The following is a 17,434-nucleotide window of genomic DNA, read 5'->3' as shown; positions in this document are numbered from 1 at the left end:
AGTGCTGGGCTTACAGGCATAAGCCACCATGCCCAGCCAACCCAGTTTCTCTACTTTAAAATTACCATCTTTCAGCCAGTTGCAGTGGCTCATGCCTATAATCCCAGCACTTTGGGAGGCCGAGGTGGGCAGATCACAAGGTCAGGAGTTCGAGACCAGCCTCACCAACATGGTGAAACTCCGTTTCTACTAAAAATACAAAAATTAGCTGGGCGTGGTAGCGTGCGCCTGTAATCCCAGCTAGTTGGGAGGCTGAGGCAGGAGAATCGCTTGAACCTGGGAGGCAGAGGTTTCAGTGAGCCAAGATCACGCTATTGTACTCCAGCCTGGGTGACAGAGTGAGACTCCATCTCAAAAAAAAAAAAAAATTATCATCTTTCCCTTTGTAGTTAATAAATATGGCCAGACACGGTGGCTCACGTCTGTAATCCCAGCACTTTGGGAGGCTGAGGCGGGTGGATTACCTGAGATCAGGAGTTTGAGACCAGTCTGACCAACATGGTAAAACCCTGTCTCTACTAAAAATACAAAAAGTAACTGGGCATGATGGCGCGTACCTATAATCGCCACTACACTCCAGCCTGGGTGACAAAGTGAGACTCCATCTCAAAAACAAAACAAAACAAACAAAAACAAAAACAGGCCTGGTGCACTGGCTCACGTCTGCCCGGAGGCAGAGGTTGCAGTGAGCTGAGATTGCACCATTGCACTCCAACCTGGGCGACAGAGCGAGACTCTGTCTCAAAAAAAACCAAACCAAAAAAATCCCCAAAACAAAAATGATAAATATTTTAGAAGGAAGAATAGCCCCCCAACAGCCCTGCCCAAGATATTCACATCCTAACCCCTGGGATCTGTGAACGTTGGTTCCCAGCAAAGGGGAATTACAGCGACAGATGGAATGAAGGTCACTGGTCAGCCGACTCGGAGACAGGAGGTGCCCTGGGCCAGCTGGTGGCCCCATGTCATCACAAGGGGCCTTGACAGCAGATGAGGGAGGCAGGAGATCAGTGTCGGGGCCAACAGGGTGAGGACTCAACTGGCTTTGGCTGGCTTTCAGGTGTGGGATAGGCCACGAGACAAGGGGCTCAAGTGCTTCCAGAAACTGGAAAGGCCGGAACAGCTTCTCCCGTGGAGCTCCAAAAGCAATCGGCCCTGCAGACACCCTGATTTTGGCGGAGTGAGGCTGGGCTGGACTTCCGACCTACAGAACAGTTAGAGAATACATTTGCAGTTTTATTTATTTATTTTTTGAGACGGAGTCTCGCTCTGTTGCCTAGGCTGGAGTGCAGTGGCGCCATCTCGGCTCACTGCAAGCTCAGCTTCCTGGGTTCACGCCATTCTCCTGCCTCAGCCTCCCGAGTAGCTGGGACTACAGGCGCCTGCCACCACGCCTGGCTAATTTTTTGTATTTTTAGTAGAGAGGGGGTTTCACAGTGTTAGCCAGGATGGTCTCTATCTCCTGACCTCGTGATCTGCCCACCTTGGCCTCACAAAGTGCTGGGATTATAGGCGTGAGCCACCGCGCCCGGACACATTTGCATTTTTTAAAAATAGAGACAGTTCTGGCCATGTTGGTCTTGAACTCCTGGCCTCAAGCAATCCTGCCTTGGCCTCCCAAAGTGCTAGGATTATGGGCGTGAGCCTCCGCACTCAGCCTAAATTTGCATTTTTAAGGGACTAAGTTTGAGATAATTTGTTATGCCAGCAGTAGAAAGCTAAGTTATCTTGGAGGTGATTTTTCTTTTTTTTTAGATGGAGTTTCTCTCTTGGAGCCCCAGAGTGAAGGAGGCAGAACAGGCCCCAGGGCTCACCCCAGGCCGACCTCGGTGGGCTTGCGCAACACACAGGCATGATGTGGCCACTCTCCCATCCCCAGGACCCCCTCAGCACTCCTCTTCGACTTTATTGACATTTATTTCCAAAACGTGAGGATAGGCAAACTCAGATAAACGACACACATAGACCGCGTGAACCCTCTCATATTTATCAGATAATAAAATAGTAGCACTGACAAAGGCTCAATTTTTTTTTTTATTCTTCCCCAGAGACAGGCTCACTCTGTTGCCCAGGCTGGTCTTGAACTCCTGGCCACAGGTGATCCTCCCACCTTGGTCTCCCAAAGTGTTGAGGTAAAAGGCATGAGCCACCGCACTTGGCCAATCTAATTTTTAAAAACACCTTTTCCTCACTGGCTGGAGCACGTTCTACTTTCCTGGCAACTGAATGAATGTGCAACTCTAATTACAGCCCCTCCGAAGTGCAATGGCTTGGGAAGCTCCCGTTCCGGGAGGCGGCCTGCAGAGCCCTCCTCCTACAAGTGTGAGCACAGGGTCAGGGTTCCATCCAAGCGAGCACCTGCTTCCTATTTTCCGACTAATTTTGGTCCCCTGATACGGAATCCGGGATCCTGCAGACAGGCAGCGGGTGACAGCAAGCACAAGGGTGTTCGATGACACCTGGAGACGTCAGGAGAGCCAGTCCTGCGGTGCAGAGGAAGAAACCCAGCACAGAGGCCAACAGAGCCAGCCCCAGCCTCTGCCAATAAAACATACAAATGAGCCCTGGGGGCTGGAGGAGGGCTACAGGATCCAAGCTGGCTGCCGGATCCGAGTGGGATCGGGGTGCCGACTGTGGGACATGGGTGGGATGGGGTGTCGGCTGCGGGACTCGGGTGGGATCGGGGTGCGGGCTATGGGACTGGGGCGGGATCGGGGTGTCATCTATGGGATCGAGGTGCTGGCTATGGGACTGGGGTGGGATCGGGGTATCAGCTATGCTATGCGATCGGGGTGAGTGCCGGCTGTGGGACCGGGGGGCCGGCTGCGGGACTGGGGTGGGATCGGGGTGCCGGCTGTGGGACAGCGGTGGGATCGGGGTGGGTGCCAGCTGTTGGGCTGGGGTGGGATCGGGGTGCCAGCTGCGGGACTGGGGTGGGATCGGGGTGCCGGCCGTGGGACAGCGGTGGGACCGGGGTGTTAGCTATGGGATTGGAGTGGGTGCCGGCTGTTGGGCAGGGGTGGGATCGGGGTGTCGGCTGTGGGACTGCGATAGGATCGGGGTGCTGGTTGTGGGACTGGGGTGACAGCTTGAGGGGTGACCCAGCCCTCCCTCCCGGCCGCTCCCGGATGCCCCTCGCCCTCCACGCTGGGAGCGCCGTGGCTGGCTGAGCCTCTGGCATGTTCCGCGTGAGTCCGCGCACCCTACAGCGTCCTCCTCCACAGCCTCGTGTTCAGGCGTCCGCCCCGCAGGGGAGTCCCCTCGCGCCCATTCACACACAGCAGCGTCCGGGCGAGGAGCGCCCGTACCTGGAGGCCTGAAGGTACCGCCCTGCCGCGCGTGGGCACTGCTCCCTGGCGCCGTCCGTCCACTGACCATCGTCCCTCGGCCCGGCCGCCCGCGCGGGGCAGGCAACGCCCGACCGGGGGCCTCGGGGATCAGGAGGAACCTGCGGCGTTAGGAGCTGACAGCGTCGGTCCGCGCACGCGCCCCGGGGCCCGTCGGGCCTTATTTCACGGCCCCGCCTTCCTCCTCCGCGAGCGCCAAATAAGTGTCCGGCCCTCCCAGCCCCGTGCGTGCGCGGCCCCGCCGCCTGCGTCACTAGGAAGCGCGCGCCCGCGCCGCCGCCGCCGCCGAATCCCCAACAAGGAGCGAAGCCCGCGGCCGCCGCCGCCGCCCGCCGCCGCCGCAGCTCCCGACGCCGCCGCCCCCGCCGGGCGCCCAAGAAGGCCCGGCGCGGCCCCAGGTAAGCGGCGCCGGCGAGCCCGCGGCCCCCCCGCGGCGAGGCCTCTCGCTCCGCTCACGCGCCGCCGTCCAGTCAGGGGTCCCTGCGGAGCGTCAGGACGTTACGGCGGGGGGAGGGGAGGGCCGGGGGAGGGGCGGCCGCGCGGGCGGCGGCGTCAGGCGCAACGGCGGCGTCAGGCGGGCGGCGCGGGCGGTGGCGGGCGCGGGCGGCGGCGCTTCCTGCCTCCATCTTGGCGCCGCGGGCGGGCGCGGGCTCGGCCTCCAGCGGCCTCCTCGGTGGACCCATCCCGGGGGGACCACGCCGCAGGGGTGCGACCCGCAGGGACCACCCCGCAGGCACCCGACCCGCAGGGACGCGACCCACAGGGACCACCCCGCAGGCACCCGACCCGCAGGGGCCACCACGCGACCCGCAGGGGCCACCCCACAGGGACGTGACCCACAGGGACCACCCCACAGGGACGCGACCCACAAGGACCACCCCGCAGGCACCCGACCCGCAGGGACGCGACCCATAGGGACCACCCCGCAGGCACCCGACCCGCAGGGACGCGATTCCCAGGGGCCACCCCGCAGGCACCCGACCCGCAGGGACGCGACCCATAGGGACCACCCCGCAGGCACCCGACCCGCAGGGGCCACCCGGCAGGCACCCAACTCGCAGGGACGCGACCCGCAGGGACCACCCCACTGGGACCCACTCTCAGGGACCTGACCCGCAGGGACCACCCCACAGGGGCCCGCGTCACTGTAGACTCACAGGCGGGACCTGGGTCTGTGTAGACCCATGGTGGTGTGGACCCTGTTGGTCGGAGCTGATTTGTTGTGGGCCCGTCGTCAGTCATGGCATGTTATGTATTTGGTTACTGTGTAATTCATGCGTGACTGAAAAGTCGTGACTGACTTTTCTGTTGAACCAGAATTCTCTTTCTTTGCTAACACTTCAAATACAACCGTTTCAATTACATCAGTGTTGACCGTGCCGGTCAAGAATACTAGTTTAAAAATATTTTCTTGGGCCAGGTGTGATGGTTCACACCTGTAATCCCACCACCTTGGGAGCCCGACATGGGCGGATCATGAGGTCAGGAGTTTGAGAGCAGCCTGGCTAACACGGTGAAACCCTGTCTCTACTAAAAATACAAGAGTTAGCCGGGCGTGGTGGTGTGCACTTGTAATCCCAGCTACTTGGGAGGCTGAGGCAGGAGAATTGCTTGAACCCAGAAGGCAGAGGTTGCAGTGAGTGGAGATGGTGCCATTGCACTCCAGCCTGGGTGACGGAGCAAGATTGCGTCTCAAAAAAATAAAAGTAAAATAAAATATTTTCTCATATCTGATTTACTTAATAATTTGGAAACTCACTTCACACTAGTGGGGAACCCAAGCCTTGGGATCAAAGCTGGGTGGGTCTTGGCTTCAACACAGAAGGGGCTGTGGAGAGGCCAGGTGTAGTGGCTCACACCTATAATCCCAGCACTATGGGAGGTCAAGGTGGGAGGATCACTGGAGGTCAGGAGTTCGAGACCAGCCTGGCCAACATGATGAAACCCCGTCTCTACCAAAAATGCAAAAATTAGCCAGGCGTGTTGGGTGCCTGTAGTCCCAGCTACTCGGGAGGCTGAGGCAGGAGAATCACTTCAACCCGGGAGGCGGAGGTTGCAGTGAGCCAAGATTTTGCCATTGCACTCCAGCCTGGGTGACAGAGCGAGACTCCATCTCAAAAAAACGAAGACGGAGCTGTGGAGAGAGGAGGGGGTGCTCGCCCTTGGGAAGGCAATAGGGCGAGGTGCTCTGTAGTGCTTCTTCTGTGTCTAAAGAGCATTGTATCAAGGACTTGCACTATTTTCTGTGAGGTAACTTTTGTGCATATTGCTTTGAGCCTTTAATATAGTTGCCATTGGAGGCCAGGCTCAGTGGCTCACGCCTGTAATCCCAGCACTTTGGGAGGCAGAGGCGGGCGGATCACGAGGTCAGGAGATCGAGACTGTCCTGGCCAACATGGTGAAACCCCGTCTCTACTAAAAATACAAAAATTAGCCGGGCGTGGTGGTGAGCGCCTGTAATCCCAGCTACTCAGGAGGCTGAGGCAAGAGAATCACTTGAACCCGGGAGGCAGAGCTTGCATTGAGCCGAGATCGCGCCACTGCAGTCCAACCTGGGCTACAGAGCGAGACTCCGTCTCAAAAAAAGAATGTGTGTAGGTATGCAGTTGCCATTGGAGAGGCTGGAATTCAGTTTTGTGCGTGGACATTGCGTAATCCTCTGCAAAGCCCTGAAGCTGTGACGAGGACCCCTGCCTGCAGTGAGGCTGTTGCCTCTTTGCAGCTCTCTGCTTAAATGACTTTAGTTGCCCCTGCTGAGCTTACCCTTACGAAAGCAGCCTCTCCTCAGTGAGAGTTAAACCCCGAGAAGTCAGCACGGGAGATCAGTAGTATTTTAAATGAAATTTTTATTTTTTAATTTTAATTTTTTTTTTTTTTGAGACAGAGTCTCGCTCTGTTGTCTAGGCTGGAGTGCAGTGGCACAATCTTGGCTCGCTGCAACCTCTGCCTCCGGAGTTCAAGAGATTCTCCTGCGTCAGCCTCCCAAGTAGGTGGGATTACAGGCACCCGCCACCATGCCCGGCCAATTTTTTTTTTTTTTTTTGTATTTTTAGTAGAGACAGGGTTTCATCATGGTGGCCAGGCTGGTCTTGAATTCCTGACCTCAGGTGATCCGCCCGCCTCGGCCTTCCAAAGTGATGGGATTACAGGCGTGAGCCACCACGCCTGGCCAAATTTTTGAATTTTTTTTTTTTTCTGAGACAGGGTCTTGCTCTGTCGCCCAGGCTGAAGTATAGTGGTGCAGTCTTGGCTCACTGCAGCCTCTGCCTCCCGGGTTCAAGCAGTTCTCTCACTTCAGCCTCCTGAGTAGCTGGGATTACATGGGCACACCACCACGCCCAGCTAATTTTTGTGTTTTCAGTAGAGACAAGGTTTTACCATGTTGGCCAGGCTGGTCTAACTCCTGACCTCAGGTGATCTGCTCGCCTCGGCCTCCCAAAGTGCTAGGATTATGGGTGTGAGCCACCACACCTGGCCTGAGTAAAATTTTAAAGTGGCTTTTTTTTTTTTTAAGAGAGAGTCTCACTCTGTCACCCAGGCTTGAGTGCAGTGGCATGATCCTGGCTCACTGCAACCTCTGCTGCCCAGGTTCAAGCGATTCTCCTGCCTCAGCCTCCCAAGTAGCTGAGATTACAGGCACCTGCCACCGCGCCCGGCTAATTTTTGTATTTTTAGTAGAGACGGGGTTTCACCGTATTGATCAGGCTGGTCTTGAACTCCTGACCTCATGATCCACCCGCCGCGGCCTCCCAAAGTGCTGGGATTACAAGTGTGAGCCACCGCGCCCGGCCTAAAGTGGCTTTTTATTCATGTTTGTTTAAAGTTCTTTATTTTGAAGCCTAAGTCTACAACAACAAAGTTATGCTAGTGAAAACATTATATTTGAGAAATACGAAGTAAGTCCGCCAGTGTAAACGAATTCATCATTGTAACTTTCCTGGCTGAAAAGCGTCTGAAGACAGTCTTCAGAGACCCTGATGCCCTAATGGGAAATTGCCCACCAGTAGCTGGAGGGTTTGCCTGTGAGCCCCCTTTCCCCTTAGGCGCTCTGTCCTAGATGGCCGCCATTTAAATTGAGTGACAGTAAACGGCTCATCATGTTCCAGGATGTTCTTAATTTGTAAAAAATTTTTTTTCCTCATTTAAAGAATGCATTTTCCTTCCATCACTCATTTTCGATACCCTCCTGAAACAGGAAACGGGGAATAGTTTCTTGTCCCTCGCACTTGGTCCTTAGTGCTTGTGTTTAGATGTGTTCTGTGAATACTTTGAGTAGTGTTCCTGTGGAGCCCTCACTGGTGTTCTCTGGGCTCTGGGCGCTGCCCCTTCTTACCCTAAACCTACCACGGCCCTCCCCGCCACTCACCGTCCGCCACACTCCCTGCTCTCCCAGGCCAGGCTGGCATGAGTAATGCGTGCGGGGTCTTTGCTGCGGGTGGTACCCAGCTCCCCACGGTTTCTTTTTGCTTCCTTTTCTTTGAGAATGGGTCTTTCCTTCATGGTGTTTAACCACCATCCCCTCTGTTCAGATCACCTACATTTCTTGGTTCCTTGGATCTCTGGTCAAGGGTTACTTCAGAGACTGGCTGCCATTTGCGATTGGTGGCCCAGGAAATCGTAGCTTTCTTTTCTCCCCTTTGTCTTGCCTGTGGCCCTTTACCTTGGAGTTGTGTGGAGAGCCATGCCCAGGCAGGAAGAAGTAGAGCCCCCTGGTCCAGTGCACACCCAGACAAAAGGCAGCCTGTGGAATGGAGGAAAAGAAGCTAGGGTGGCCTGAGGACCTTTTGTTCTCTTGCGGACTTCCTCTCCCTAAGACATTCAGAAAAATGTTCCCATGCTAGAAAATGTCGGTTGAGTAAGATTTAGCAAGAACCTTGAGACCTGAAGGCACATTTTGTGATCGATTGTTCAGTTTGGGTGAGTTAGTTCTGGCATTGAAGGCATAATTGCAGAGGCCTGGCTGGGCTATGAGTGCCTCCCCTTAGTGAGTGCAGGGCCAGACTCTCCGCAGGGGACCACTGCGTGCCAGGTTGGGGTGGACCCACTCCTGTCCTTAGACACACTTGTTTGTTACAGTCCTAGGGGCAGGTGATGTTATTTTTATATTAACAATGATGATTTTAAAAGTTCTGGAAGATTTTATTTTCTTTCTTTTTTCTTTTCGTTCGTTCTTTTTTTTGTGACAAGGTCTTGATCTGTTGCCCAGGCTGGAGCGCAGTGGCGCAACCATGGCTCACTGCAGCCTTGACCTCCTGGGCTTAAGTGATCCTCCTGCCTCAGCCTCCAGAGTAGCTGCAACTACAGGCGTGCACACCACCATGCCTGGCTATTTTTTATTATTTATTTAGCAGAGATGGGGTGTTGCTGTGTTGCCCAGGCTGGTCTCAAACCCCTGAGCTCAAGCATTCCTCTTGCCTTGGCCTCCCAAAGTCCTGGGATTACAGGTGTGACACCATGCCTGGCCATGAAAATTTTTCTTTGTTTAAAAAGTTTTTATATTCTGTACTTTCTAGTCTATATCTAATCCTAATGAGTCATTCTATTATAGTAGCATTACAGTGTTTTTATTACGGTAAAATATACATAACATAAAATTTAACCATTTTAAACTTTTTTTTTTTTTTTTTTGAGACGGAGTTTCGCTCTTGTTGCCCAGGCTGGAGTGCAGTGGCACGATCTCGGCTCACTGCAACCTCTGCCTCCTGGGTTCAAGCAGGTCTCCTGCCCCAGCCTCCCAAGTAGCTGGGACTACAGGTGCCTGCCACCATGCCTGGCTAATTTTTAGTATTTTTAGTCAAGACGGGATTTCACTGTGTTGGCCAGGATGGTCTCGAACTCCTGACCTCAGGCGATCCGCCCCCCCTTCAGCCTCCCAAAGTGCTGGGATTACAGGCGTGAGCCACCACGCCCAGCCCATTTTAACTGTTTTTAAATGTGTGGTTCAGCACCATTCAGAGCAGCCACAGTGATTGTGCAGCCATCACCGCCGTCCATTTCCAGAGCTTTTCATCATCCCAAACAGAAATTCTGTACTCATTAAAGAACAACTCCCTGTACTCCCTCCCCCAGCCCCTGGTCACTTCTGTTCTACTTTCTTTCTTTTTCGTTTTTTGAGAGAGTTCTCACTCTGTTGCCCAGACTGGAGTGCGGTGGTGTGATCACAGCTCATTGCAGCCTCAATCTCCTAGGCTCAAACGATCCTCCAGCCCCGCCTTCCGAGTAGCTGAGACTATCCCAGCTTTGTGTATTTTCTTTTGGTTGTCGTTTTTAATTTTCACATTTCTGTTTGCTTATAACTCCTCTTTCTATACCAAGATTTTCTTTCCACTTGGTTGAGAATGTTTGCTTTCCTCTTGGAGCTGGTCCGATAGCACCTGAAAGTCTCTGGATTCTGCGTTCAAGAGCCAGCTTCTCTTGTGTATTTGTTCCTTTGAGAATCAACCAGACTACCCTTTGCCAGGAAGTTTGATCGTGTTCTGGATGCTTTGACTATTATGCTATGGACTCTAGGTCTTGTTTTAAGTTTCACAGAGAATGTAGACTTTTTTTTTTCATAGCGAGAAATCGACCTGGTTAGGTTCAGGCTGCAAATTTTGCACCCCGTTCCTGTGTCTGTGTTCGTAGGCCAGTTTATTTTAGAGACTTTCCAGTGCACTGTGGATCTGTCCCATATGCGCCATTGGGGCCCATCTGAGACCTGGGCAGTGGCCTATCCTGTAGGTCAGTTTTCTTCCCTTTGCCCTTTAGGGTTAGGACCACGTAGAGACTGTCTTGGGATGACCCAGGCGCTCACACACAGCTGTGTGCCATCCTCTCTTCTCCCCTCTCCTCTTGTCGCCTCCCCCACACTCTGACTCCAGGCTCGTTGCCCTCTGGCTGGAAACCAGGGGCTTTTGTGTTCCCTGTGCTAGGTAGGGGATGGAGAGTGAGAGGGCAACAGGGAGCCCCCACACTCTTGGGCCACCATTCCTTTAGTCAGGAGGAAGATTGCCCTGTCTCCAAGCTTTTTGGGCCAGGACAGCCATTATCACCGGGTTTTTAGCAGGGGTTGGACTTGCTGAAGGCAAAGCCAGGAAAGACAAAATAATAATAATTTTTAAACCTGGGGCAGGCCAGGCCAGGCACGGTGCCTCACACCTGCAATCCCAGCACTTTGGGAGGCCAAGGTGAGTGGATCACCTGAGGTCAGGAGTTTGAGACCAGCCTGGGCAACATGGTGAAACCTGTAATCCCAGCAATTGGAGAGGCTGAGGCAGGAGAATCACTTGAACCCAGGAGGTGGAGCTTGCAGTGAGCCGAGATCGTGCCATTGCATTCCAGCCTGGGCGACAGAGCGAGACTCCGTCTCAAAAAAAACCCAAAAACCCAAAAAAACCCAGGGCGTTTCCCTCCTCTCTTTCTGTCTTGAATGGCTTTCCCTTCCCGTTCCACAGACCAGCGAGGACTTCTTGGAGTGCTTTCTGCACCTGAAACTCAGTTCAGGGATTGGGGCTGGCTTTGAGTTCAGGCCAGGAGAGATGGAAGAACTGGCAAGCCGGGAGCCTGCGTCCAGGGAAGTTGCTTGGAATTCCAGGCCCCTCCTGTCCTCCTGCTCTGAGCCCCACGTGGAGGGAGTGGCTCTGTGCTTTCTACCCAAGGGTTTCGGCTTATCCAGTGGGAAAAACGGGTGGAGTGCGCTTACACCACCCTCGGAACCAGAGCCTGGAGTAGCCCTTCTGTTGCCGCTCGTTTTTGTCAGGAGGTAGCAGTCTGGGACTCAAGGGTGGGTCTTTGGAGCTGATTAGAGATGCCTTTGTGAGTGCTATGTTGTGTGGATGTTGAGATGACTCCATCCCTGTTCCCTGCCTTGCTTCCTCCAGGACTTGGGACCCTGGAGGACTGACGCTGCTGGCCTGGGCGTCCCCTTCCGCTGAGCCATGGCGACTCCCGACGTGAGTGTGCACATGGAGGAGGTGGTGGTTGTGACAACTCCGGACACTGCAGTGGACGGCAGTGGTGTGGAGGGGGTGAAGACCGTGTTGGTGACGACCAACTTGGCCCCTCACGGGTAAGCTCGGGCCTCGGTGCCATTGGGGCTGATGGGGGCTTGGGTTGGGCTGTCCTTGGCACAGCTGGCATTAACGTAGTAAGGGACAAGTGTCAGGATTTTTCTAGTTCCAGTTCTTCTGAGACTGGACTCAAATGTGTGTGTAAGTAGAGAGCGAAGAAAAGCAGAAATGGCACGGGGACCAGAAGACCCAGCTGCAGCTGCGGGGAGGCCTCCCGTACCTGCACGGCCACGTGGCTCCACGTCCTGAAAGGCCGTGATTTCTCATGTGAGAGGGAGTGGTAGGGATGTCAGAGAGCTGGCCTTTCATAAATTAAGTGGAGAGTCAGTGATTTTCTTGACAGTCTTCATGAAACTGTGAGTGTTTTCTTCCTCATCTCTGTACCAGATGTCCGATTCAAATGCTAGTTGGCAAAAACGCTAACATTTGCCCAAACTGCCAGCTTTGTTTTGCTGCCCGTAGGTGGAACTGCTAGGAGGTGGCAGAGCTGCTCCTGCTGTGAGCCGGTGTCACTGCTGCCTCTGCTGGGGTGAAATAAAGGCAGAGTCAGCCCCGGGCAGTCCCAGGCTGCCATCCTTATTCTTCCTCCCCAGAGGGCTCTGGGGCTCTGGGCTGGGGCAGTCTTCCCGTTGGTCTCATCCTTGCTGTGTCTCATGTGTGGCATCTTCATGCTGACCTAGCATATCACTGAGCATGAGCTTTTGACTTTCTCACCGTTTGACAGAGGACGACTCTAGACTGCCAACACCTGTGCGGTGCAGGTCAGACCTCCCTTGGTGGACAGCGTGCAGGCAGCTGCTGCCTGGGAGGACCTGGCCCTGAGTTCCTTCCTGCCTTTCTTCCCTTGCTGTGGAGCCTGTTGTTGGACCCGAGGCTTTGACCTCCCTCCTGCATGTCAGGGTGGTGGAGGCTGTTGTGCGATCACAGAGCAAGACATGGACCTGTGTGGGTTCCTGGTGTGAGGTACCCTGTCCTCTCCTGTCTCATCCACAGAGCTGGTGGCCATGTCTGGAAATGCAGGAGTATCTGAGTGGGACCTGCTAGCTGGATGTTCACACCTCCATTCTCCTTTTTCCTTTGTCAGCACCTTGGCGCACAGCTTCCGTGTTTTCCGGGCATGTGTCCATGATGTTCCCAGACATCTCCAACCCCACACCTCCCCACTCTTGCCCAGAGAGGCAGTGCCCAAGTCCCTCCCTTGGGGCACCGTGGCCGCGGCTGCCGGGGTGGCGTCCACGTCTCCTCAGCTGAGCCCTGACGTGGCCTGCAGTGAGTAGTGTGGCAGCAGTGACCCTTGGTCAGAGAAGTCCACGCGGCTTTCTCATGGCGCCCCAGGGCTACTGCGAGGAGCCCAGGGTCATTTCTGACCTGGGGAGAGGCTGCTCTGATCCCAGCTGAGCCCAGCTTTCGTGTCACCCACCCAGGCGTCTGGGTGGAAGCAGCCTCGGGGTAGGCCCAGTCCCATATCCAACTCTCCTCACCCGAGCCCTGGCACCGTGGCCGCGGCTGCCGGGGTGGTGTCCAGGTCACCTCACCTCACCCGAGCCGTGACACCGTGGCCGCGGCTGCCGGGGTGGTGTCCAGGTCACCTCACCCGAGCCATGACACCGTGGCCGCGGCTGCCGGGGTGGTGTCCAGGTCACCTCACCCGAGCCATGACACCGTGGCCGCGGCTGCCAGGGTGGTGTCCAGGTCACCTCACCCGAGCCGTGACACCGTGGCCGCGGCTGCCGGGGTGGTGTCTGGGTCACCTCACCCGAGCCCTGACACCGTGGCCGCGGCTGCCGGGGTGGTGTCCGGGTCACCTCACCCGAGCCGTGACACCGTGGCCGCGGCTGCCGGGGTGGTGTCCGGGTCACCTCACCTGAGCCCTGACGCCGTGGCCGCGGCTGCCGGGGTGGTGTCCGGGTCACCTCACCTGAGCCCTGACGCCGTGGCTGCGGCTGCCGGGGTGGTGTCCAGGTCACCTCACCTCACCCGAGCCGTGACACCATGGCTGCGGCTGCTGGGGTGGTCTGGTCCAGCACCGGATTGGGACCTTCAGTATCCTGAGCTCTAGGCCTTTCTTCCTGATCTGGTCTGACTCCCCAGACGGTGTGTGTCTTAGTCTGCTCGGGCTGCCGTAGACTGCGTGGCCTGAACAGCAAAGAGTTATTTTCTTACAGTTCTGAAGGCTGAAGTCCAAGATCAAGGTCTGCCAGGTTCCGCTTTTGGGAGGACTCACTTTCTACCTTGCAGATGGCTGACTTCTTGCTGTGTCCTCATGATGGAGAGGGAGGGAGAGAGAAAGATCTTTCTCTTTCACTTCTTAGAAGGTCACAGTTGGCCAGGCGTGGTGGCTCATGCCTGTAATTCCAGCACTGCGGGAGGCCAAGGGAGACAGATCACTTGAGCCCAGTTCAGGACCAGCCTGGGCGACATGGCAAAACCCCATCTCTACAAAAAACACAACGCACCACCAGCTGGGCGTGGTGGTAAGCACCTGTAGTCCCAGCTACTCAGGAGGCTGAAGCAGGAGGATCACCTGAGCCCAGGAGTTGGAGACAGCAGTGAGCCGTGATCATGCCACTGTACTCCAACCTGAGTGGTAGAGTGAGACCCAGTCTCCAAAAAAAAAAACCACTAGAAGGTCAAAGTCTTACTGGATGAGGGCCAACTTATATGACCTCATTTAAATTATCTCCTGAAGACCCCATCTTTAAATACAGTCACACTGGGGATGAGGCCTTCAACATATGAATTTTACGGGGGACACAGTTCAGGATAACGCCTTCCCCTGGCTCTCAGGGTCCTGTAGGCAGGGGCCTGCCTCCACCTCTCAGGGTCTTCTGCCAGGTGGGGCTGAGGATGGCCGGTAGCTGCATGGGTGAGGGTGAGACATCTTTTGGTTGCCCTCCTTTCCCTCATTCCTGCTGGCAGAGGTAGTTGATGTGCCAGGCCTCTAGATTTAGGGATTTGGGGTATAAACTGAGCATCAGTCATCTCCCCACGGCCAGCCTCTGCCTCTCAGTCTGCGCCTTGCTGCTCTCTGCGTCTGCGCGCACCCTCCTGCTCCTCGCTTCTGGGTTTACGCTTTGGAAGCTCTTCCCTCTGCATTGTTGTGATGACTTCCATGAGGAGCCTATTCACGTGTGTGTTATTTTTATTTTTTTTTGAGATGGAGTCTCGCTCTTGTTGCCTAGGCTGGAGTGCAGTGGCGTGATCTCGGCTCACTACAACCTCTGCCTCCCGGGTTGAAGCAATTTTCCTGCCTCAGCTTCCCAAGTAGCTGGCACTATAGGTGTGTGCCACCACATCCAGCTCATTTTTGTATTTTTAGTAGAGACGGGGTTTCACCATGTTGGCCAGGCTGGTCTCAAACTCCTGACCTTAGGTGATCTGCCTGCCTCAGCCTCCCAAAGTGCTGGAATTACAGGCGCGAGCCACTGTACCCGGCCCACATGTGTGTGTCTAATTTGCCATTTTATCAGGAAGTTTGTACAGCCTTTAAAAAATTAAATATAACCATTTTTATTACAAAATATATATGGTAGAAAATTATTTCATAGCTAGAATTATTTAGAAAGAAAAAGAAAATTAGAAAATACTGATAAGCAAAAATTCAAAAAGGCCATATTACTACTACCTAGAGATTCCTACTGTCAGAATAGATCTTTCCAGATGTTCTGTTTATATCGAAACATACGAATTTTTCTTTCCTTAAACCTTTTTATTATTAAACACACGTACATGTTGAAAAGCACCCCAGGTGCTCATGTTCCGCTGAATGAACCCCCACAAAGGGAGCATGGGGCGTCGCCACACCGTGGAGCCCTGCACGTGCCCCTCGCGTTCCTAGCACGAGACCCCACTGTGCACACGGCTTCCATTCTGGTTTGGCTTTAGTTAATGATCTTTGTCTTTCCATGTTGATGAATTTTCATCTCTTCTAATATTCAATTCAAATTTAAATTTCTTCCTATGTTGGCCAGGCCTGGTGGCTCCTGCCTGTAATCCGAGCACTTTGGGAGGCTGAGGTGGGAGGGTTGCTTGAGCCCAGGAGTTGAGACCAGCCCGAGCAACATAGTGAAACCTCGTCTCTACAAAAAATATAAAAATTATTTGGGTGTGGTGGCATGCACCTATGGTCCCAGCTGCATGGGAGGTTGAGGCGGGAGGATTGCTTGAGCCCAAGAGAGGTTGAGGCTGCAGTGAGCCAAGGTCATGCCACTGCACTCCAGCCTGGGTGACAGGGTGAGATCCTGTCTCAAAAAAAAAGAAAAAAGGAAAAGTTTCTTTCCCCGCAAAGTTGCTTTTACTGTTGGTTTGTCCAAGTTGGAGACCATCCCATTTAGTCCTCATATTGCCCATTAGCATGTCACTCAGAAAAGTCTCTTTTTCGTGAACTGGCTCAACGAGAAGACTGGGCCAGATGTCCTGCAGGTGCCTTGCTGGGTTTGGAGGATCACAATTCACTACAGCAGCTGAGTCGTGCCTAGGCTCCAGTCTACAAAGCCAGGGTGTAGGGACCAGCCCCACAGGGTTGGTGGGTTTTCTCCTTGTATGCGGAGATGAGAGAGTGTAGAAATAAAGACACAAGACAAAGATAAAAGAAAAAGACAGCTGGGCCTGGGGGACCACTACCACCAAGACGCAGAGACCGGTAGTGGCCCCGAATGCCAGGTTGCACTATTTATTGGATACAAGACAAAGCGGCAGGGTAAGGAGTGTGAGCCATGTCCAGTGATAGGTAAGGTCATGTGGGTCACATGTCCACTGGATAGGGGGCCCTTCCCTTCCTGGCAGCTGAGGCAGAGAGAGAGGAGAGAGAGAGACCGCTTACGCCATTATTTCTGCTTATCAGAGACTTTCAGTACTTTCACTAATTTGCTGCTGCTATCTAGAAGGCAGAGCCAGGTGCACAGGATGGAACATGAAGGCAGACTAGCAGCGTGACCACTGAAGCACAGCATCACAGGGAGACGGTTAGGCCTCCGGATAACTGCGGGCGGGCCTGACTGATGTCAGGCCCTCCACAAGAGGTGGAGGAGTAGAGTCTTCTCTAAACTCCCCCGGGGAAAGGGAGACTCTCTTTCCTGGTTTGCTAAGTAGCGGGTGTTTTTCCTTGACACTGATGCTACCGCTAGACCACGGTCCACTTGGCAACGGGCGTCTTCCCAGATGCTGGCGTTACCACTAGACCAAGGAGCCCTCTGGTGGCCCTGTCCAGGCATAACAGAAGGCTCTCACTCTTGTCTTCTGGTCAGTTCTCACTATGTCCCCTCAGCTCCTATCTCTGTATGGCCTAGTTTTTCCTAGGTTATGCTTAGGCAAGGATTATTATAATATTCGAATAAAGAGTAATTGCTACAAACTAATGATGAATGATATTCATATATAATCATTTATGATCTATATGTAGTATATTCTTATTTTATGCATTTTATTACACTGGAACAGCTCGTGCCCTCGGTCTCTTGCCTCGGCACCTGGGTGGCTTGCCGCCCATACCAGGGTCCATCTGATGGAGTGGGTGTTGCCCAGTCTGACAAATGCAGGGCGGCCTTCACATCCTAGGGGGTCCCTTTACCCTGCCCTGCTCTGCACTCTTCCCTCCCCCTCCTGTCCAGACCACCCACATGTTAGACTCTCACACCCAAGAGAAGTCTCATGAACATGTCGCAGGAGCATCAAGGACACTGGAGTTACCCATTTGAAATGTGGAGAGTTCAACATTAAGTAAATTTTTATTGATAAACAAAAATGGGCCAGGCGCAGTGGCTCACACCTGTAATCCCAGCACTTTGGGAGGCCAGGGTGGGTGGATCGCTTGTCAGGAATTTGAGACCAGTCTGGCCAACATGGTGAAACCCCGTCTCTACTAAAAGTACAAAAATTAGCCAGGCGTGGTGGCGGGCGCCTGTAATCCAGCTGGGAGGCTGCAGCAGGAGAATTGCTTGAACCAGGGAGATGGAGGTTACAGTGAGCCGAGATTGTGCCACTGCACTCCAGCCTGGGTGACAGAGCGAGACTCAGTCTCAAAAAAAAAAAAAAAAGAAA

General features: G+C 54.2%; 1 protein-coding gene across 2 annotated transcripts in view; it reads left to right on the top strand.

Annotated features, from left to right (window-relative positions):
• Positions 1 to 3,515: 3,515 nt before the first annotated feature.
• Positions 3,516 to 17,434, top strand: part of GMEB2 (glucocorticoid modulatory element binding protein 2) — a 39,526-nt gene continuing 25,607 nt past the window's right edge. The window contains exons 1-2 of one of the 2 annotated variants that reach the window (XM_034952165.3): positions 3,516 to 3,745; positions 11,207 to 11,394. In XM_034952165.3, the coding sequence (XP_034808056.1) occupies positions 11,264 to 11,394 (131 nt within the window). In that variant the 5' untranslated portion in view covers positions 3,516 to 3,745; positions 11,207 to 11,263. Of the gene's footprint in view, positions 3,746 to 11,206; positions 11,395 to 17,434 lie in introns of those variants that run through there. The other variant, XM_063601153.1, reaches the window with a different exon arrangement.

The sequence above is a fragment of the Pan paniscus genome, chromosome 21, assembly GCF_029289425.2.
Source record: "Pan paniscus chromosome 21, NHGRI_mPanPan1-v2.0_pri, whole genome shotgun sequence".
Taxonomy (NCBI): Eukaryota; Metazoa; Chordata; class Mammalia; order Primates; family Hominidae; genus Pan; species Pan paniscus.
Note: the sequence above shows the minus strand (reverse complement) of the source record. Positions and strands in the feature narration are given on the sequence as shown.